This window comes from Clinocottus analis, unplaced genomic scaffold, assembly GCF_023055335.1.
Source record: "Clinocottus analis isolate CAN_PGR_092001 unplaced genomic scaffold, fCliAna1.0.p SCAF_28, whole genome shotgun sequence".
NCBI lineage: Eukaryota > Metazoa > Chordata > Actinopteri > Perciformes > Cottidae > Clinocottus > Clinocottus analis.
In genome coordinates, this window is record NW_027176020.1 from 630,596 (window position 1) to 652,839 (window position 22,244).

At 48.2% G+C, this 22,244-nt stretch overlaps 2 protein-coding genes across 3 annotated transcripts in view; one reads left to right on the forward strand and one right to left on the reverse strand.

Annotated features, from left to right (window-relative positions):
• Positions 1–2,396, forward strand: part of chst7 (carbohydrate (N-acetylglucosamine 6-O) sulfotransferase 7) — a 3,977-nt gene extending 1,581 nt beyond the window's left edge. For both annotated transcript variants that reach the window (XM_068592701.1, XM_068592700.1), the window contains exons 3-4: positions 304–772; positions 2,229–2,396. In XM_068592701.1, coding sequence (XP_068448802.1) covers positions 304–771 — 468 coding nt within the window. In that variant the 3' untranslated portion in view covers position 772; positions 2,229–2,396. The remainder of the gene's footprint in view (positions 1–303; positions 773–2,228) is intronic.
• Positions 2,397–3,441: 1,045 nt separating this feature from the next.
• Positions 3,442–21,005, reverse strand: slc9a7 (solute carrier family 9 member 7). Its single transcript, XM_068592815.1, has 16 exons — positions 20,574–21,005; positions 18,593–18,795; positions 18,427–18,504; positions 17,462–17,538; positions 16,643–16,755; positions 16,448–16,553; positions 15,355–15,496; positions 15,067–15,172; positions 14,376–14,464; positions 13,884–13,997; positions 13,372–13,483; positions 13,140–13,293; positions 11,013–11,076; positions 10,519–10,601; positions 9,330–9,435; positions 3,442–6,304 (listed from the first exon to the last, which is right to left on the reverse strand). The coding sequence occupies exons 1-16, from the start codon at positions 20,854–20,856 to the stop codon at positions 6,038–6,040; spliced, it is 2,097 nt and encodes a 698-aa protein (XP_068448916.1). The 5' UTR covers positions 20,857–21,005; the 3' UTR covers positions 3,442–6,037.
• Between the last annotated feature and the right edge of the window lie 1,239 nt (positions 21,006–22,244).

Consider the following 22,244-nt stretch of genomic DNA (forward strand, 5'->3'; position numbering starts at 1 on the left):
TAGAAGAAAGTAAAGTCCCAAAAAGTAGTGTAAAAGTCGTGTAAATGTGTTATATTCATGTGTTCATGACGTTCATTTACACCGAGTTTGAAATAATGAATCTGCTTTTAAAAGAAAGAGGCTCAAAAATATAAGCAGCATACATACAGACATCTATACCAGTGGATTTTCATGGCTTTTCATAATTTAAAAAAGTTATTGAAACTTGGTTTAAAGTCCTGTAACATTGTGGTTTGGAGTCATGGAAGTTTGTTTAAAAGTCATGAAATATGTTTTGAAGTCCTGTTGTGGTTCTCCCTGCAGGTTCTGCGCAGCAAGAAGCAGACCGATAAGTACAAGCGCCTCCTGGTGCCCAACAACCGGGTGAACCGGGCCGAGAGCTACGTGTCCGGCGCCATGGAGCTTATCTGTGACAACTGGCTCGGGGACCTGATGCTGGTGGCCAACGCGCCGCCCTGGCTACGCAGGAACCACCTGCGCGTCCGCTACGAGGACCTGGTGCTGCGGCCCATGGAGGAGCTGCAGCGGCTGCTCCGCTTCGCCAACCTGTCGTCCTCCCCGGCGCTGGAGAAGTTCGCCCTGAACATGACGCACGGCCAGGGCTACTCCTCGGACCGGCCCTTCCTCATCTCCTCCCGCGACGCCAAGGAGGCCATCTACGCCTGGAGGGAGCGGCTCAGCGTGGAGCAGATCCACCAGGTGGAGGCCTACTGCAGCGAGGTCATGAGGAGGCTGGGCTACGAGAGGAGCGGCAAGGACAGGACCCCCTGAGGTGAGGACGGGACCCCTGAGGTGGGGGAGGGGATCTTATCGTGTTTAACCTCAGTGCTGTCAGAGCAGGAAGAAGCTGCTGGGTGACAGAAACCGTCCTCCATGCAGCTCCCTGACCTTTGACCTCTCACTGACAGGAAATAGAAAGCAGATGCAAAGAAGTCTAGAATGACTCAAAAGAAACAAAAGAATACAATGTAATGAAAAGGTGTAAAGTTAACACAAAACCACTACAAAGAGACACAAAACCACTACAAAGAGACACAAAACCACTACAAAGAGACTAAAACAACAACAACAACAACAACAACAACGAGACACAAAACAACTTCAGAGAGCGCTGGCTTCCTGCTCCGGCTGCTGCAGTGAGTCACAGCTGCAGCCGTGAGCAGAAGCACCTGTTGGTGGTCGTTATGGTCACGTGACCTCGTGCTGTCGGCACCTTGACGTGTTGCTTTCACTGCTCTGGTTCCCTCACTTCAACAGGACGTGCCTTCGTTTGGACGCAGCAGGGTGCTGTGGTGGGTTCAGGGTGGAGGTGACGCAGCAGGGTGCTGTGGAGGGTTCAGGGTGGAGGTGACGCAGCAGGGTGCTGTGGTGGGTTCAGGGTGGAGGTGACGCAGCAGGTTTATCCGGCGCCGTCAGAGCGAGGCGTTCTCCTGACGGAGCGGCTGCCACAGAGGCGCCATTGTTCCTCTCTGGCAGCGAGCAGTGGACCTCCAGACGGCCGTCAAGGGGTCATTGTGTGAGGCAGCAGCAGCTCTCTGACAGCCGCAGGGCGGAGGACTGCTGCTGCACTCTGCTGCTGCTGCACTCTGCTGCTGCTGCACTCTGCTGCTGCTGCACCCTGCTGCTGCTGCACCCTGCTGCTGCTGCTGCACTCTGCTGCTGCTGCACTCTGCTGCTCCTGGACCCTGCTGCTGCTGCTGCTGCACTCTGCTGCTGCTGCACCCTGCTGCTGCTGCTGCACCCTGCTGGGTGGACCAGCCTCTGTGCTCTCTGGGTCCACATCACCTGTCAGACCTCAGAGACAGGAAGCAGCCAGCAGACTGAGAAACATGAAGCCACTTCAAAGACCAGAAGGAGGTCAAACAGATTAAAAAACATTCACAAGTACAAAGAAACATGAAGCGACTACAAAGAGACCCAACGACAAAGATTCAAACAGATAACATGACTCCTCTTCTCTTTAACCCTAACATGACTCCTCCCTCTTTAACCCTAACATGACTCCTCTTCTCTTTAACCCTAACATGACTCCTCCCTCTTTAACCCTAACATGACTCCTCCCTCTTTAACCCTAACATGACTCCTCCCTCTTTAACCCTAACATGACTCCTCTTCTCTTTAACCCTAACATGACTCCTCCCTCTTTAACCCTAACATGACTCCTCCCTCTTTAACCCTAACATGACTCCTCCCTCTTTAACCCTAACATGACTCCTCCTCTCTTGCAGCTGGTGTTCTACGCTGAGGGGATCGTGGGGCGAGGAGACGAGGAGGCGAGGAGGGAGCAGCTGGAATGTGGTCTGCTGGGCTCAGGAGCTCTGGGCTTGTTTTCCTTCAGCCGAGGAGGGTCGATGAACTGGAGAAGACCCCGCGAGGAGGAGGAGGAGGAGGAGGAGGAGGAGGAGGAGGAGGAGGAGAGCAGCCAATCACAGGCTGAGGAATGTGAAACTGAGGGGGAGCAGCTTATTAGTACCGGGTGTTCGATACCAGCAGGAGACATGAGAGGAACTCAGGACACTGAGGCCGGGCTGGACTCTTAACGCACTAACTACTCCTCACGGCCGGAGGAGGAGGAGGAGGAGGAGGAGGAGGAGGAGGAGGAGGAGGAGGAGGAGGAGGAGGAGGAGGAGGAGGAGGAGGAGGAGGAGGAGGAGGAGGAGGACGACTCCTCCTCCTCAGCGCTCCAGCACACGGTACAGGTTCATATTGTTTATATATTTTGTTCTTTTTAAACTAAATGCTGCGCCTCCGGCAGCATCCACGTGTTCAACTTTAGAAGTTGGTTCTGTAACGATTGTTCTGTGAGAACCTGAAGAAGAACGTACTCTCAAGGAAAGAAATAACTTTTACGTTTTATTTATACTGACCTCAATAAAGAGTAGAGAAGACATTCTGTGTGTGTGTGAGAAGTTATTAACGTTAAAGTCACCTCTGACTGGACTGAAGCTGTTCTCTCTGCTCTCACACCAGACTCCATCCACTAAAACACTGATTTAAGCTCTCAGAGCTCAGGAGCTGCTGCTCTGCTGCTGCATCACCTGCTGCTGGGTTTGACTTGTTCAGAGACTTTAGTGAACCTGAACTAACTCTTTAAAACACTTTAAAGTCTCTGAACAAGTCAAACCCAGCAGCAGGTGATGCAGCAGCAGAGCAGCAGCTCCTGAGCTCTGAGAGCTTAAATCAGTGTTTTAGTGAATGGAGTCTGGTGTGAGAGCAGAAAGCAGAGAGACATTAAAGGGTTAATTCACACTTGCATGTTTTAGAATCTATTACCACCTGTACAACAGAATCAGAAGCTTTAGTGTCACGTTTCTTTAAGAACACCTAAAATATGAAAATGTGTTAAAATGTGAAAGCGTTCCTGTCGGTCAGAGAGACTAATCAAACCTAAACGACTTCCTGGACCCCAAAAAATGACATTGACGACGGTGTGGCTCATAATTTGATGATTTTTTTATTGACATGCAGAAACATGGCGGTAGAACTGGGAAACAACAGGTGAGCAGCAACAGTTGAGCGGCTCTCGCTCCTCAGGAACATGGAGGTGACAGGAGGCGTCTGCTGGAGGCCAAGCGCCTGAAGGGATGGCTCTGCACGCCGCCGCCATGAGGAATAGGAATATATATATATATATATATATATATATTTTAAAAAAAAGAAGAAAGCAGTTTCAGTTCTGGTATTTTGAGCCCATATGATCTGGAGGCCGAGGAACCTCCAGAGGAGACGAGGAGGCAAGGAGTCCAGCAGGAAGCCTCTTTGTGAGGCCTTGTGTCTCTGCAGCGAGAATGTAAATGAGCTCGCAGCTCTTTGTGCCCCACAAAGCACCGGGTGGGCTTCCGTTACACAACCGGCCTCATCACACCCGCCTGTGTGTGTGTGTTGTGTTCACACACCAGAAGGCGACGCATGCTGCATGTATAGAAGGAAAGCAAAGGGGGCGGGGCTAGAGCCCAGAAACCCAAAGTCCAGCCGGTGTCAACGCGCTGCTATTTACATGAATGAGGAAGAGAACCGCCGGGTTCCTGTTGAGCCTCCAGATCAACGAGGGGAAGTCTCCTCGTTGATTATTAAACAATAGGGCGACATTTAATAAACCATAAGCTCATCAGCTTCCTGGCAGAGATGATGCGTATGTGGTAAATATTAAGCTACAGCCGCTTAGCGTAGCGTAGCTTAGCTCAAAGACTGAAGTAAGTAGTTACGACCGTCCTTCAGTCTGCGCTAAACTAAACCAGACACTTAGCTTAACGTAGCTTAGTTTAGCACAAAGACCGGAGGACAGTCGTTACCACTGTCCTCGAGTGTTTGTGCTAAACTATGCTAAGCTACAGCCGCTTAGCGTAGCACAAAGACTGAAGGACAGCTGATACGTTCAGTGTCCAGACGACTGAAGAAGTGATTACTGTGACTCTTCTGTAATTGTACACGCAATGTGCTCACAAGTCCTGCAGCAGGAAAAAGAAAAGCAACTCAAAGGAGCCGCTGGCTCGATGCCGGAGCTCCAGCTGCAGCTTCAAAGCTCCGTCCAGCAAGACAAACGTCTGTGGAACGTTTGTTGACATGAATCAAAGATCCTGGAGGACCGAATGAAATAAAATGAAGAGCCAGAAAACAGACGGAAGATTGGATCTGTTTCTCCTCAACAGCATTTTGTTGAATCTGGTGTTCGTCAGAGATCAGAAGTCGTTCAGCGTGAAAAATGACTTATGAAAGAAATCATAAAGCACCCAACAAGGAACAAAGAACACAAGTCATAACATTATTATTAACAATAATGTTTTGTGGGCTGTGAATAATCAAAACCCGGGTTGAGACCGAAGACGAGAAAGTTTCTGTTCAGGCTAGCAGTTTCCCTCCGCTTCAACTCTTTGTGCTAAGCTAAGCTAACCGGCTGCATCGGTTTTTCACATCAGACGTCAGGAAACTAGTTTCCCAAAAATGTCTTGAACATAATCTCACGTGCAAAAAAAATAAATAAAAGAAACTTCAAAGCGTCGCCTCAAGTTCCACAAAGTATTATTATAATTATTATTTTTATTCTGATTATTACAGCGGATCCAGAAAGACTTGAATGAGACGCTTGAGTTTGATTGACAGGAGGCAGAGAGAGAATAAACAGGTTTGACCTTTAGATGAAACAGCTGAAGATGAAAGGTCTTCATTTAATATGCAAATGAGCTTTCATTTAATATGCAAATGAGCTTTATGTCATAACTTCTCCACAAATCTACAGAAAGCAAAATATTTTTTGTTGAAAGTTTAAAGAAGTACTTTCAATAGTTTATTTTGGACTGCAGGTCGGGAATAAGAAGCAATTTAAGAAGTTTTTTTACTAGTTTAAGATTTTTTCCTTCAGATTTTTATATTTTTATAATGAAAATATGTGAGACTCAAAAGAAAGAAGCTGAGATGAATTCAAACAAAAGAAGCAGTGAAAACACTCAGAGTCCTGTCGGGGAACGCTCCAACACGCGGACAAAAGACCCGCCTCCAAGACAACACACACACAAGCAGACACACACAAGCAGACACACACACACAGACACACACACACACACTTGTAACTTTCACGGGACGCCCTGAAAGCAGCTCCCTCATTGAGGAACAAAGCTCTGAGTTGTGGCCGTTTACACGCTCACATTCTTCACCCGTGGCGGGCGGAGAGGGCGACACACTTACTGTTACACACACACACACACACACACACACACACACACACACACACACACACACACACACACACACACACACACACACAAGCAATTCAGATCTCTAGTTTGATCTGTAAACTATTGAAGCCGCTAAATGAGATTGTAAAGAAGCAGCTCGCTGTGCATTCTTCTTCTTCTTCTTCTTCTTCTTCTTCTTCTTCTTCTTCTTCTTCTTCTTCTTCTTCTTCTTCTTCTTCTTCTTCTCTGCAATGAGGATGTAATGCGTCCTTGAGCTTTCTGAACCGTCCCCTCTCTGGAGGACTCGAGGTGGGGTGGATGGGGGGTTGGATGTGGTCCTCATGGAGGGGGGGGGTGTTGGATGCTTAGATGTGGTCCTCGATGGGGAACACCAGGCGCGTGCCCCGGCTCAGCAGCTCCTGCTCTCGTGAGTCCAGCTCGCGCTCCAGCGCCTCCTCCGAGGTGCTGCCGCTCCGCTTGCCGTTGGCGCTCCAGCCAGAAGCTCCGCCCACCTCCCCGCCGGCGGCCCCGCCTCCCGACGCCCCGTTGGACGTGATGGACGTGTCCCCGAACGTGAAGGTGAGGTCGGCGTCGTTGCGGAGGATCTCAGAGTCGTGGTCCCTCAGCTGGTCCTGGAAAAAAACACAGATTCTCATATAGGTCACAAAGCGGGGACACAAAGTCTCATATAGGGGACAGAGCGGGGACACACACACACAGTCTCATATAGGCCACAAAGCGGGGACACAGTTGCATAGAGGAGACAAAGTGGGGACACACAGATTCTTGTATAGGACACAGACTGGGGACACAGCAGCCAAATGGCCTGCATTGTTGAAAAAGTCCCTAAAAAGCACACATTGCATGCTGGGTAAGTGAATTGCTGTGAAAATGTAGCATGAGGTCTCAGCCTCTGATTGACTGGCTGATTAATCAATAGCGGCCTCGTGTCCCCCGGGGGAGGACGGACGAGTTCACGCCGGGTCATCCGGATTACTCTCATGAGAGGATCAACGCCGACTAAAAAAACATTACATAACGCGTCTCTCCAGCAATTATCCTGGGGGGGAAATAAAAGATAAGTAATCCATCAGGCCTGTTATTTGGTCATTAAAGGATATTTACATGTGAAAATATTGAACCAAAAGTTGAATAGACCTATTTAGAGTAATATCAAAAGTAAAATACTTGTTATAATGAATGTTGACATTCTCTTGCTCTAAGCTATAGAGCTGTGTTCCTGTAACAGGAAGTCATCACCAGTTCTCTCCACCAGCCAATCAGATTCCTCCATTTTATTCTTTTTTAGTTCATCAAGATAATCTTCACTAATCATGTGTACACGCTTGACCCAGTGCATGATGGGAAAACCCGGGCCGTCAACGGATCAGACAGCTGATTGCTTTTAGACGTTTTTTTCTGTGTAATTGTAAAACTTAACACTTGATTGTTGGCTATTGAGCGACATCTTATTCATAATGTATATGACAGTGTTAAAGAACAAATGATGTAACACAATGCAGACACGCACACAGTCCCATTTAAATAAACTAGTAGCAGCGCTTCATACTCACTGGAGCACCGAATATCCATCCGCAGCTGAAAATAGTCCCTAACAAATGCCCCATTTGAGTTATGGTTGCTTAAAAACTACAATGCCCAGATGTCTGAGGGAATTGTTTAAAAACATAAATAATTGAGTGCTTTAAGAGAATCTAAGGAACCCATTCAGCCACTGGGACGGATAAACAGACATGTCGTAAGTCATAATATTAGAGATGAACCAATGACTCCAGCAGGAGCTGAAGGTTCACTTCTTATATCTACAGTTCCTGTTATTTTGTATTCTTCATTTCATTGTTTTAAACTTATTTGTGACATGTTGAATGAAAGTCTCCGTCTCTTCATCTTCATCAACATGAATCTTGTTACTTTACGACGTATAAAACTAACCGTTATTCCTTTGGTTAAAGGAAGGGCCGGTGTTTCCTTTGCTAAGGGAGCTAAAGAAAGGGAGCATTGAAGGGGCCTTTCCTTCACATTTAGAGGCTTCAAACTGCTCTTTAGAAACTTCAGGGTCGTTTTCTCTCTGCGAGGAAAACCGTCTGAAGACTTGGAAACGTGGAATCCAGCCAACCTGATCCTTTATAGCACACAATTAAAGGTTCAAAGTTAGTCTTCAAAGCAACGCCAGCCTGGAAACTACTTTCCACAACCGCATTTCAAATGTTCTGTGATTTGAGGTTAACGTCCGTGGAACATTTTAGCCCTTCCCCATTTCATAATATCCATAACCGAAGAGGAAGCAGGCAAAGAAGCTTTGCTTAATCCGACTGGACGCCCTAAAACCAGCAGCCGCAGACCAGCAGAGGACAACACTCACGGATAAAAGGATTAAAACTCTGAACATCATGTAAAAATCACCACTTTGTGATCACAAAAAGAAGCAGTTTATAGTTTCTAACCAAAGTGAATCCACGTGAACGTCTGTTTCTGTGAGTGAAACATCATTGAATGCAGAAAAGCTGCTCGACTGTCCGGCTTCTGTGCTTCATGTGTTGAAGCTGCATTCTCTCTCCTGACCACCAGGGGGCGACTCCTCTGGTTGTATAGAAGTCTATGCTTCATGTGTTCAAGCTGCATTCTCTCTCCTGACCACCAGGGGGCGACTCCTCTGGTTGTATAGAAGTCTATGCTTCATGTGTTGAAGCTGCATTCTCTCTCCTGACCACCAGGGGGCGACTCCTCTGGTTGTATAGAAGTCTATGCTTCATGTGTTAAAGCTGCATTCTCTCTCCTGACCACCAGGGGGCGACTCCTCTGGTTGTATAGAAGTCTATGCTTCATGTGTTAAAGCTGCATTCTCTCTCCTGACCACCAGGGGGCGACTCCTCTGGTTGTATAGAAGTCTATGCTTCATGTGTTAAAGCTGCATTCTCTCTCCTGACCACCAGGGGGCGACTCCTCTGGTTGTATAGAAGTCTATGCTTCATGTGTTCAAGCTGCATTCTCTCTCCTGACCACCAGGGGGCGACTCCTCTGGTTGTATAGAAGTCTGTGCTTCATGTGTTAAAGCTGCATTCTCTCTCCTGACCACCAGGGGGCGACTCCTCTGGTTGTATAGAAGTCTGTGCTTCATGTGTTAAAGCTGCATTCTCTCTCCTGACCACCAGGGGGCGACTCCTCTGGTTGTATAGAAGTCTGTGCTTCATGTGTTAAAGCTGCATTCTCTCTCCTGACCACCAGGGGGCGACTCCTCTGGTTGTATAGAAGTCTGTGCTTCATGTGTTAAAGCTGCATTCTCTCTCCTGACCACCAGGGGGCGACTCCTCTGGTTGTATAGAAGTCTGTGCTTCATGTGTTGAAGCTGCATTCTCTCTCCTGACCACCAGGGGGCGACTCCTCTGGTTGTATAGAAGTCTATGCTTCATGTGTTAAAGCTGCATTCTCTCTCCTGACCACCAGGGGGCGACTCCTCTGGTTGTATAGAAGTCTATGCTTCATGTGTTAAAGCTGCATTCTCTCTCCTGACCACCAGGGGGCGACTCCTCTGGTTGTATAGAAGTCTATGCTTCATGTGTTAAAGCTGCATTCTCTCTCCTGACCACCAGGGGGCGGCTCCTCTGGTTGTATAGAAGTCTGAGGAGGAGGACTTACCTCGTAGGCCTGCCTGCTGGTCAGGCATCGGGCCAGCGGGCCGCAGCAGGCCGGCAGCGTGGAGGTGAGCGGCGGTCCGCTGTGCGTCAGGATGGGCTTCAGGTAGCTGAGCGTCGGTTCAGGAAAAGCAGCTGGACGGTTCTCACCATCGAGGGAAAAGGTTTGTTTGAGTCCGGACATCGAGCTCCAGGTTCAGCGAGGCGGCGCACGACGCAGGAACACGACCGCGACCCAAACGTCTCTTACTTTGTGTTTCTAGCTGGTTTTTACTTTAATGAATAAAAACACGTCAGCAGGCGTGTTGCGTAATGTGAGCTGAAGAATATATCTGTTCACGGCTAGAATTATATTCAATAAGGTTCAGGAAGACGAGGAGGAGGATGAAGACGACAAAAAAGACGAGGAGGAGGAGGATGAAATAATAACCGCGTCTGAGTCATGTTTCTATTCTTAGATATATTTGTGTCCCAGTTATCCGTTTATTATTGATTCTGAAACATTTCTCTTCAGAAGATTAAAAAACAAATTATTAAATTAAAACTTTTTTAATCTGTTTCATATCAGCATGCACATGAATATCATTTTGTAATTCCTTTACATAAATAAAAAGGTGACGCGTCGGCTCAATAACAATATTTGAAGTAAAAGTGTCCTGATGGGGGATCTCCCACAACCTGGCAACCCAAACGCTCTGAGCTTCAAATCGTTTCAGTTTCATTGGTTTTTCTCTTCACGTTGAGGTTTGTTGCAGAACTAGTTTCCCTCTCGTCTTCACATTTATTAGTTTTCATAATCTGGTGAAGTTGAGTGAGTTAATAAAAGAATAAAACCCTCTATGAGTGAAGTCTGCATAAACATTTTAAATGGTGAATTATCTTTAATAACTAGCAGGACGTCTGCAGCCGAGTGTTCAACGTCCTTTTGGCGACGCTCAGCAGAGCTCACGTTGCATTGCATTCTGGGAATAAACCCAGTGAAAGTGATTCAATTAAATCAGAAACTTGAAGATGAACTTCCTCGTGGTAACTTCTTTCACTTAATGTTCGTTGTCCCTTTTAAAATAAAAGTCAAAAGTACAACACTAAACTCTGGAAGACCCTGAACGCAGCGCGCTGCGTTCAGGGTCTTCCAGAGTTTAGTGTTGTACTTTTGACTTCATTGAGCAGCCGAGGCTCCAGCAGAAGGATACTTGTGGTCGAAGGTGTACCAGAGTCTGAAGAGCCAGGCGCTCTCCTGCTTGGTCTTGCTCTGTCCTTCAGCCTGCGAGCCCTCCTGCACAACAACAACACAACAACAACAACACAACAACACAGCGTCAGTCTGCAGCCTCCTCGTCACGTGGGTCGAGCTCCAGCTCTCATTCTAGAACTTCTTCCATCGGTTCTGTCTTCAGGTGAGCTCCAGGTGACGCTCTTTAAGAAGGCCACTTCCTGTCTACCACTTCCTGTCTACCACTTCCTGTCTCACTGAGACCGCATGCTAGCTTGCTACCTAGATAGATACTTAAACCTGCAAGGGGAAATACTTTCACTGCAGCTTTTATAAGCAATAACATGTAAAAAAAACAAAAACACACAATATATATTAAAAAACGACAACAAAACCAGATGAAGACACACGAGTGCGACGTGTTCGTCCAGTGATTCATCAACCTGATCATGAATAAAGAGGAAGAGTCCTCACCCCCTGCAGGACCTGGAAGCTGTCTGCACAGGGCTGCTGGTCCTGGTCCGGATCCACACCGACCCTGAAGCACACGCACAAACACACACACACACACACACACACACGTCAAACCTCCGTGACCTCCATGACCTCGGTGCAGTGGCGACCTCCTGCAGGTCGCTCTCTTTGAGCAGATCGCTCGAGCTGCTAGTGGCGGAAAATTACTGCAAAATAGTGTAACACAGTGTGTAACTGTGTGTAATTGTGTGTAACTGTGTATAATTGTGTGTCTGTGTGTAAGTGTGTGACACTGTGAGGATGAGTGAGAGCTCACACACAGATAATTCTTCTGGCTCATGACGGAGAACACAGAACCTCATTTGTAGAGAACAAGTCAAGTTTCAGCGCTGGAGGAATTCCCCCCCGAGGTGACCTTTGACCCCGAGACAGAGAGACATTCAGCATGCAGAGCTGAAGGAGAAGTCATGTGATTTAACCCTTTCATGTCCAGAAAGAGAGTTATTATTCCCCAAAAAGAAAAGAAAGCTCTGTGAGTTTCAACTAAAGAAATGTTGTGTGAACTTCAGACTTTGTGTTTTCTGTTGAACTCGTGTTTTCACGACTGAACACTCTTCAGCTTTATAATCTATTCAAATATCTTCAAAATACAAGAAGTAAAACATTCATCTTTGCCTCTGGGAGCTTGAATATTGAAATGTTTCCAACAACAACAAAGTCGCAGTAAATGAAAAAAATAACTCGATGGTGGCGACTGAAAAACAATATGACTCCGGTCCAAATCCAAGATGGCGACGGCCAACAAGCCGAACTCAAGACTTCAAAACTGAAGTGGACAAACACACGTGTGTGAAGTCATGAAGCGCTTCACGACTTACGTACCGGCCTCTTTCTTTGGCCTCTTCACAGTTTACATTCTTTGTGCTAAGCTAAGCTAAGCTAAGCTAGCCATCTGCCTGCAAGTCCTTTAAAGTGAGACACGTCTTCAGACTTCTGGACTTAATCCCCCCCATGGAGTGTCTGCTAACAGGAGGATTAAACTCCACACAAGCAGGTTTTAAAAAGGGGGGCTTGTAATTCACATAAGATGTGTAGCATGGAGGCTAATCCCACAGGCCGAGCCCGAGGCCGAGCGTGAGCGTGAGCCTGAAGCTCCAGCCGCCGCACAGGAGGACTCGTGGTGATCTTTACACTTCTCCTTGACAACAGAGGGAGGACCGGCTCTTCAGGGCCGGAGGTCACCTGGGGGTCAAAGAACCTGCAGAACCACTAAAGGAGGTTCTGCGCTCCAGACCCAGAGCTGAGGAGCCAGCGTTCACGTTCTCCTCTCCTTGACCCAGTGAGTACTCCAGTGCAGACGCTCTCTTTCACAACTTCCTCTTGTTTCCATGACGGTGCTTCTCACCAGTCTGTGAGTTCTTATCGCGGCGGTGAGAAGAGAAACCAGGAGACGAGCTGCAGGTTTCACGTCACGGAGAAAACACAGAACTGCTCAACAGCTGCGCCTCCGAGCCGCGAGACGTCCAGTCTGTCTGCCGCGACGGCGAGGAGTTCTTAAAGGGACACGCAGAGCAAGTCCAGAGATAAATGTGCCGGAGTCAGCCATCTTGGATTATGGCCGATGTTGTTTTTAATGTGTGAACCAGAACTAACAACACCAGATACACCATCATCATGCTGTGTGTGTGTGTGTGTGTGTGTGTGTGTGTGTGTGTGTGTGTGTGTGTGTGTGTGTGTGTGTGTGTCACACAGACAGACGGGGTTTAATCTGCTCATCAGAATTAAAAGTTGTTTTAGTCACGAACATTATGAAATGTTCTAGTTATGAGAATAGAGCAGCTGATGATGATGATGATGATGATGATGATGATGAAAACTTTCCGCCTTCAGGGAGTGTTAATATTTATTTTATATTTATTAATGGGACTAAATGTTGACACCACAATGACACACGGTGGGGGAGCCACTTCTTTTCAAAGCTGATGGAAGTGAAAGATCTCTGGCGCCGCCTGCTGGTCAACCCTGACGACGCCTCTCTTTTACTGACTTCAAGGCAACCAGAGCTCTCAGACCCTCCTGGAGAGAGAGCGAGGTTATGAGGAGGTGCATGTCGTAACTCTGCGTCACCTGATGTGCAGCCATGACAGCATGGGCGTGGTCCCGCCCCCGAACACCCAGACGGTGAAGAAGACGATGAGCAGTGTGGTGGTGAACATCATCTGCCGCGCGTACGTGGCCGTGTCCCGGATCGCCAGCGCGAACGCCATCGCCCCGCGCAGCCCTGAGGAGGAAGAGCCCATCGTCACTGTCATCATCCTCATCATCTTCATCATCTTCATCATCATCAGGAGACTCTGACCTGCAAACATCATCATGTGCTGGAAGTTCCCTTTGATCTTGTGCCTCCGGCCGAGGTTCAGCAGGAAGGACAGCGGGTAGATGTTGAGGGCTCTGCCGATGAAGATGGAGGTCTGAGCGGTTAAGGAGAACAGAACCAGAGGCTGCTGGGACCAGAACCAGAGGCTGCTGGGACCAGAACCAGAGGCTGCTGGGAACAGAAGCAGAGGCTGCTGGGAACAGAAGCAGAGGCTGCTGGGAACAGAAGCAGAGGCTGCTGGGAACAGAACCAGAGGCTGCTGGGAACAGAAGCAGAGGCTCACCTCTGAAATGTCCCACAAAGTACCACAAAGAAACAAAACAGCTGCCAAAAAAAAACACAAAAAGAGCCTCAAGATGAAGACGAAGAGAGAAACAACATCAACAAAGAGACGGAAGAGACGTGAAACAACCACAAGAGACAATAAACTGCTACAAAGAGACACAACAACTACAAAGAGACACACAAACTAGTTTTTTGCCGCATGAGGATACAAAAGCCCCGACGATGAAGATGGGGCTGAAGACGTGGTTCTGGAAGGTGAAGAGCGCCAAACCCATGTAGGAGAAGATGAAGTTCTCAGCCAGGAAGTGCAGCACCTCGAACAGCTGGAGGGGAAATATATGTATTATGAAGAGATTTAAGAAATATAGATTTAATATATGTATGTAATCTAAACCCTCCCACAGGACACCAGGTATGGATCCAGGTTCTAACAAGTGAAGACTCGTCATGAACGCGTGCCGACAGTCTGCTAGAATCCTGGGAACCGGGTTCCCTGAACGCACCACGCTGCTAATCTGCATCCTGAACCCCGGCTGAGAAACCAGATTAAGGTCACAGCGGCCATCTGGCAGCGTGTGTGTGTGTGTCAAACAAACGGGGAACAGGAAGTGCTGCTGTGGAACAGGAAGTGCTGCTGTGGAACAGGAAGTGCTGCTGTGGAACAGGAAGTGCTGCTGTGGAACAGGAAGTGCAGCTGGTACCTGCTTGGTGCGCGTGTTGGACTCGGCAGACAGGTTGTTGTGGGTGTAGTGAGCCTGCGTGATGCCACAGAACAGCACGGCCACGACGCCTGCAACCAACAAGCAGCACAGCCGGCGTGCCGGGGGTTAGATCCCCGTCACGGGTCACGACGTCGCTCACAGAGCTACAGCTGGGAATCAGAGACTAGAGAGAGAAACAGGTCCACCTCATCGGGACACGAGTCATCACATGAGGGAACACATTCTGTAAAGAGTTGCATTGTGGGAAACGTGTTGTCTATATAAGCTGAATAAAGGCTTTGCTGCTCAAAATATTCACGTGAAAATGAGGTCAATGTCTGTAAAATGTGAAATAATTTCTCAAAAACGATGTAAAGATATTAAAAGTGAAAGATTTCTGAAAAATTTGTTTTTGAGAAAATGTCCAGAAATGTCAGAATATATGGAAAAGTGTCTGTAAAATGCTAGAGAAATAATTTCATATATTTCTGAACAATATGTAAATACATATATGTCCAGAAATACGTGAAACAAAACCCAAAACATCTGGAAGAAGCTCCAGAGATAAATGTGAAAACAAGAATCTGTGAATGTCTGAATCCTCTCAGCATCCTTGTCCCCACGTCCTACCTTCCACTTCCTCCTCCACTTCCTCCTCCACTTCCTCCTCCACTTCCTCCCAGCAGCTCACCTGTGAACCCGCAGGCCTCGGCCAGCAGGAAGGTGCTCCAGGACATGAGGAAGAAGAGCGCCGTCTCCAGCAGCGGGAAGCAGTGCAGCTTAGTGAACTTTGTGACGTGGAGACGAGTTAAAGAGCAACACTCAGCTTGACCTTCATCACTCAGCTTGACCTTCATCACTCAGCTTGACCTTCATCACTCAGCTTGACCTTCATCACTCAGCTTGACCTTCATCACTCAGCTTGACCTTCATCACTCAGCTCAACATAAAGTGCCCCGGCCTGAGGTGTGAAGGATATGAGCGCGGTGACGACCCCGGTGGCGGCTCCCATCAGGAAGGAGCCGCTGAAGATCCCGAGGAAGACGCCCACCGACTTGAAGAAGGCGGCGGCATCGAACATGTGTGTGTTGGCTCCGCTGGGCTGGTACGCCACGATGGACCTGCAGGACAAAGAAACACACTAAAGTTACATCAACCAATCCGTCATCTGTTGTGAAATGGATTCACTAAACCTCAGAGACACAGAGTTAAAGGTCAGAAACGACATCATTTTGTAAAATTAAATGACAAAAGAAGTAAAGCAACGTCCTTTAAAACCGTTATTTCTGTTGTTTTGGAGCCAAAGTTCAACTTTCAAGATAAAAATGAAGAATTATGCCAAAACATTAAACACACACAATGATGGAGATATTTAAAATATTAAAATGTGATGAACAAGTGTTGCTATAAAACCTGCAGTCAGTCTGCAGGTGATTCGTAAAGTGACCAGCAGAGGGAGTCTGTCTGCTAGCTGTATGCTAGCTGTCTGTCTGTCTGCTAGCTGTATGCTAGCTGTCTGTCTGTCTGCTAGCTGTATGCTAGCTGTCTGTCTGTCTGTCTGTCTGTCTGTCTACTTGTTAGCTGTCTGTCTGCCTGTCTACTTGTTAGCTGTCTGTCTGCCTGTCTACTTGTTAGCTGTCTGTCTGTCTGTCTACTTGTTAGCTAGCTGTCTGTCTGTCTACTTGTTAGCTAGCTGTCTGCCTGTCTACTTGTTAGCTGTCTGTCTGTCTGTCTACTTGTTAGCTAGCTGTCTGTCTGTCTACTTGTTAGCTAGCTGTCTGTCTGTCTGTCTACTTGTTAGCTAGCTGTCTGCCTGTCTGTCTGTTAGCTGTCTGTCTGCCTGTCTACTTGTTAGCTAGCTGTCTGCCTGTCTGTCTGTCTGTCTGTCTGTCTGTCTACTTGTTAGCTGTCTGTCTGCCTGTCTGTCTGTTAGCTGTCTGTCTGCCTGTCTGTCTGTTAGCTGTCTGTCTGTCTGTCTGTCTGTCTGTCTGTTAGCTGTCTGTCTGCCTGTAGTTTAGGAGGGAAAGCAGCCCCGAGAGGCTCTTCGTGCTAAACGTTAGCGTTGGACTCACGAGGAGAGCACGATGGCCACCGCGTCGTTCATCACGCTCTCTCCGAACAGCAGCGCGTACAGATCTCCGTCTGCGTGCAGCTCGTTGAAGATGGCCAACACCGTCACTGCACACGTTAAAGACATTAAAGACGTTAAAACATTTAAAAACATTCAAGACGTTGATGATGTCATGCTGCAGCGGCGGGCTGCGTACCCGGGTCCGTGGCCGACAGGATGGCGCCGAAGAAGAGGCAGTCGGTGTAGTAGAACTTATCGGTCAGCTGGCCGACCGCCTGCATGAGCTTCACCACGCCGTACATCAGGTTCCTGCAGGCAGGCAGACAGGCAGACAGACAGGCAGGCAGACAGGCAGACAGGCAGACAGACAGACAGACAGACAGGCAGACAGACAGGCAGACAGACAGACAGACAGCTGATCACTAAAGCATTAAAGGTCCTCTTCTGAACAAACACTTGTTTTCTACGTTATTCTTCAAGTTATTATTTCCTCCTGATGACAATCAGTGAAGCAAAAGCTTTGAGATTAAACAGGTTAAAAAGATCAAAGAGATCTTGTTTCTGTGGAAATAAGACGCCCAATCATTTCAGTCATGATTCAATGGGCTACCTGTCTGTCTGTCTGTCTGTCTGCATACCTACCTTTCTACCAGTTTGTCTACATACCCGTCTACCTGCCTGCACTGTCTACCAACCTGTCTGTCACTCATTCTTCATCACCAGAGTCTTCCTCTAGCTTCTATCTAACATCAGTGAGGTCTAACAGCGGCCATGTTGTTTGTTTACATTCGTCATGATGTCTTAGGGGGCGTGTCTTAGGGGGCGTGTCTTAGGGGGAAAGAGACAGTCTGTGATGAAGACTTGGAGACTTTCTCTCTGCACGTAGAGACTTCTAGAGCTCATGACGCTTCATACTTCCACTGGAGAAGAGTTGGATCATTTTAATAATCTAGGACTCTTCTTTAGAGGAGCAACCCTGCCTTTGAAGGTTCATAAACAGGAAGTGGAGGCTCACCCGATGACAAAACAAGAGATGGCAGTGCCAAGAAAGGCGTAAGTGATGATGGAGCCCAGATTCCTGAAGAAGTGCCTCTGGAAAAAGGAAGAACAAGATAAGGAAAGGAAACAAGGAGAACGCACATACTTCAAAGTGTCACGCTGAACTCATGTAGGTAGGGAGGAAGGTCACGTGGACGAGCGCACTCGGCTGTTTGACTGGTTACTAAACAAACAAGCAGCACAGAAACTAAATGTCAGACAACACAGAACCCAACAGAAGGAAACGAGTGTGAAGGAAACAAGTGTGAAGGAAACGAGCGTGAAGGAAACGAGCGTGAAGGATCCTTCCTGAGTGGAGCTCAGAGATCTAAGTTAGTACCCACTGTATAGAGTCAGTACACGCTGTATAGAGTCAGTACACGCTGTATAGAGTCAGTACCCGCTGTATAGAGTCAGTACCCGCTGTATAGAGTCAGTACCCGCTGTATAGAGTCAGTACCCGCTGTATAGAGTCAGTACCCGCTGTATAGAGTCAGTACCCGCTGTATAGAGTCAGTACCCGCTGTATAGAGTCAGTACACGCTGTATAGAGTCAGTACACGCTGTATAGAGTCAGTACACGCTGTATAGAGTCAGTACACGCTGTATAGAGTCAGTACACGCTGTATAGAGTCAGTACACGCTGTATAGAGTCAGTACACGCTGTATAGAGTCAGTACACGCTGTATAGAGTCAGTACACGCCGTATAGAGTATTAGTACACGCCGTGTAGAGTATTAGTACACGCCGTGTAGAGTATTAGTACACGCCGTGTAGAGTATTAGTACACGCCGTGTAGAGTATTAGTACACGTTGTGTAGAGTATTAGTACACGCTGTGTAGAGTATTAGTACACGCTGTGTAGAGTATTAGTACACAGTGATTTGCCAGCGTGGAGGGGAATCGACAGCTGACGTGTGGATACGTCAAAAGCAGCCTCACCTTCTTCAGACTGTAGCCGGCGTGGAAAATGATGGGAGGCAGCAGAATGTTGAAGAACACTTCCGGGTCAAAGGTCACCTGGGAAGAGACGACAAGAGACGATCAGAGACGAAGCGTCGGCGCGGTGGGACGGCGGCGCTGAGCCTGCAGGCGGGTCGGCCGGTACCTTGCGCAGCATGTCGTTCTGCTCCACGTTGTGGATCTCCCGGGAGTTGATCTCGCCCTTCAGGGTGTACTCGAAGAACTTCCCGCTGACGTTGAGCAGCACGGTGCTGACGGGCCCTTCCTTCAGCGAGCAGCTGGGCGGCGTCTTGTTGTGGTAGCTGGTGGCCGGGATGCCGTACCGCAGGATCACGCCGACCAGCAGGCCTGAGGCGCGGGGAGAGGAAGAACACCCGTCAGCGCTAGCTGCTAGCTGCTAGCCTCCGGGTAGCGGGCCCAGCCCCGGCTCCACACGAGCAGCTTGTTCATGATTTAATACGACTGCAGATGTAAAAACAGTAACACAACCAGCAGCGCTTCAGTTCCAGTACCAGCTCCTTCTATCGAGCTCCCGTTTTAGGGCTGAAAATGTCCGCTCGCCAGCTCGACCAGTTGGGATCGTCAAACATGTCCGTAACCCTCCGTGAGGAAGGAGTCATCAGTAAATCCTCCACCAGGTCTGTTCCTCCTCCGTCAGCCACCGAGTGTTGAAACTACAGCCAGTAGAATCACTTCTCATGTTTCATGAACTCTTCTGACTGCTACTGAGTTATGCTAGCAGCTAGCTAGCTTTCTGTTGACTGAAGTTACGCTGGCCCACTGACCAATCACAGCGCCTGTTAGTGCTGGCGCCACCTTGCAGGTGCTGCATGTCAGAGGACACGCCCACATGCCCAACTAAAGATCTGATTGGTTGAAGACGATGACATCATGATAACGTCCCCTTGTTCTTTAATCTGTAAAGACCAGCTAGAAGCTCTGTTTCCATAGAGACACAGAGGAGCAATCTGATTGGATGAGAGCTTCAGGCGCAGCAGGTTGAAGCAGAGCAGCAGAGGAAGAAGGAGCTGAGACACGAGGACATAAACCAGCATACATGGAGTGGATTTGTGAAAAAAACTAAATAATAAAATATCTATAACTTAGTGAGGCTTACGGCCCTCAACGGTCGGGATGTTTATAAAAGAAAACAACCTCGAGCTTCAACAGAAACCAACAGAACTACATCGATCAGTTCTTGGGAATCAAACCGCCGGCTGTCTCAATAAAAACTGGTTCATGAACTTCAGGTTCTTTCCGTTGGTGGGAGGTTTGGTGGTTTGTTGTTGTTTCTAACAGGAAGTGCCACAGAAGGGAAAGTGAGCGTTTGAGGTCACCTGATCTTCCTGTGAACACCGCAGGCTCGATTCCCTGCCGGCTGCGCCACAGTAACATCTGATCACACGCCTCAACACCTCGGAGACTGAAGCCAATGTCACAAGCTATACGCGTGTTATTAAAGTGTTCATTTAAATAAAATGCTGCACCAGCTGTCCTTCTGTCACTTATTAACCGTGACGTCGCGCCAAGAGGACAGACTTTGATTTGTTTAGTTTTGATGCCTGAAAGTGAACCCATGTCCCTCTGTGTGGATCTTTCTTCAGGTGACCAACAGGAACACATCGAGACGGCAACACACAGATTCATACTCACAGAAGTGAGTACTTCACTCGTAGTTCACTCTCTCCACATGTGGAACAAAGGAGTTAAACCCCATGACCTTATAATATGACCTTATAATATGATTATAACATGATAAACAGAAGGCCGAAGGCTCTATGATCCACATAAAACTGTATTTAGGTGCGCTGGCCCTTTAAGAGCATGACGACGGAGGATATTCTGATTTATTCAAAGCTCTTTCCCCGGATAGTTAGCACCAAACACGCGGCACGTGACCGTCTCTATGAACACAGTGCTGCAGGAGCACTGTGACGTCACCGCGTGGGATCCGATCCACATCCTGCTGGCGTCATTCAGGAGCACGCGCCGGGATCTGACCTCATGACGCCGCACGTGCAGCAGCTCCTGGAAGACGCCGCGAGACGCGTCAGCACTGTAATCACCTGCTGCGAGAATCACGCAAAACGCGTGCGTGTGTGCGGTTGCGCGTGCCCGCGCCTCACCGTAGATCATCGCCAGCCCGGTCTCGTGCAGGAAGCGCACCCTGCGGTGCTTGAAGAGCCAGATGGTGAGGATGGTGAGGGTGAGCAGCAGGATGAAGGTCAGCAGGTTGACGCTGTCCTGCCGGTGGCTCTCCTCCGCCTCCTTCTCCGTGGCCAGCTCCTCCATGCCGTCCTCCTGCAGCCCGGACACCGCGCTCACGAGCACCCACACGGGCACCACCATCTTCCTCATCGCCGTCACCGTCATCCTCCTCATCGGGGCTCCGCGCCGGAGCGCGTCCATAGCTGCGGGGCGCTGCGGGAGGACACTGCGGGGCGCTGCGGGGCGCTGCTCGCTGCTCGCTGTGCTGCGTGAGACGCGTGAGTCGCGGCTCTATGCCATGTCACTGCTGGAGGAGCACAGCTGAGCGAGCGGGAAGCGATCCACACCGCGCAGGGTTCAACCTTTTAAAGGAACATGCGCGTGACGACGCAGTGCGAGAGCGAGGAGCGCACGAGCGCCCCCTGTGGAGGAGACCACGTGGTGCTTTACATACATACATACATACATAGATACATACATACATACATACATACATACATACATACATATATATATATATATATATATATATATATATATATATATATATATATATATATATATATATATATATGTGTATATATTATACATATATGTGTATGCCAAAGCATGAAAATAGAAAAAGTAAACTATATGTATATTCACACAACATTAACATGACATTAGGATTGTTCTTTGATAATATACAGTATTGTTATTACATTTCAACGAACGTGTGTATGTGTGTGTGTGTGTGTGTGTGTGTGTGTGTGTGTGTGTGTGTGTGTGTGTGTGTGTGTGTGTGTGTGTGTGTGTGTGTCTGTGTGTGTGTGCATTGGGCGTCTCCTTCTCTTCAGAGTATTTTAATGTCATTAGACTAATCAAATCTTACAAAGTGGATTTTCTCTAAATAAATGTTCCTCGTCTCGTGGAGTGTTTTACATTTCAGGAGGAAGTGTGTTTTCTTTCTTTGGGGCGTTGCCATGGTTTCTTGTGTCTTCCTGTGTTCAACTCCTCAGAGGATCCTGAGTCACTGAGGAGATTCTGATGAATTTGCAGTTTGGTGGTTAAAAACAGGAAACTCATGATTGTAGTGAAGAAAAGAACAGGAGAGAATGCAGCTTCAACACATAGACTTCTATACAACCAGAGGAGTCGCCCCCTGGTGGTCAGGAGAGAACACTGCTCGTTGGCTGGGTCCGTCCCCTCCAGCTCGTGGAGCTGTGGCGTGGTCTCAGTGACAGAACCAGCTGCTGCTAGAAGGTTCTGCAGAGTCGCTCAGCAGGGATGAACGGTCCAGTCTGCTGCTGCACCGTGTGACATTTAACACTCAGAGGCTCTTCTAGACTCCACTCGTTCAGCAGCAGCAGAGCGGTTCACCGGGTTCCTCCTCTAGTTTCTATGAGGTTTATATTGATGTTTCTATCTCGTTCTTATGTTGCAACCTAAGACTAACAAACTGCAATTTGTTGCCTAGAACCTGTTGAACAATGACACAACAAACAGACCTCGTGAGCCTAACGGTCAGGTGGTGACAGATTATGAAAAGGGGATGTACAGAAAGGCATGATGGGGGATTACCTATTATTAGAGTGGCCTTGTGGATTAAA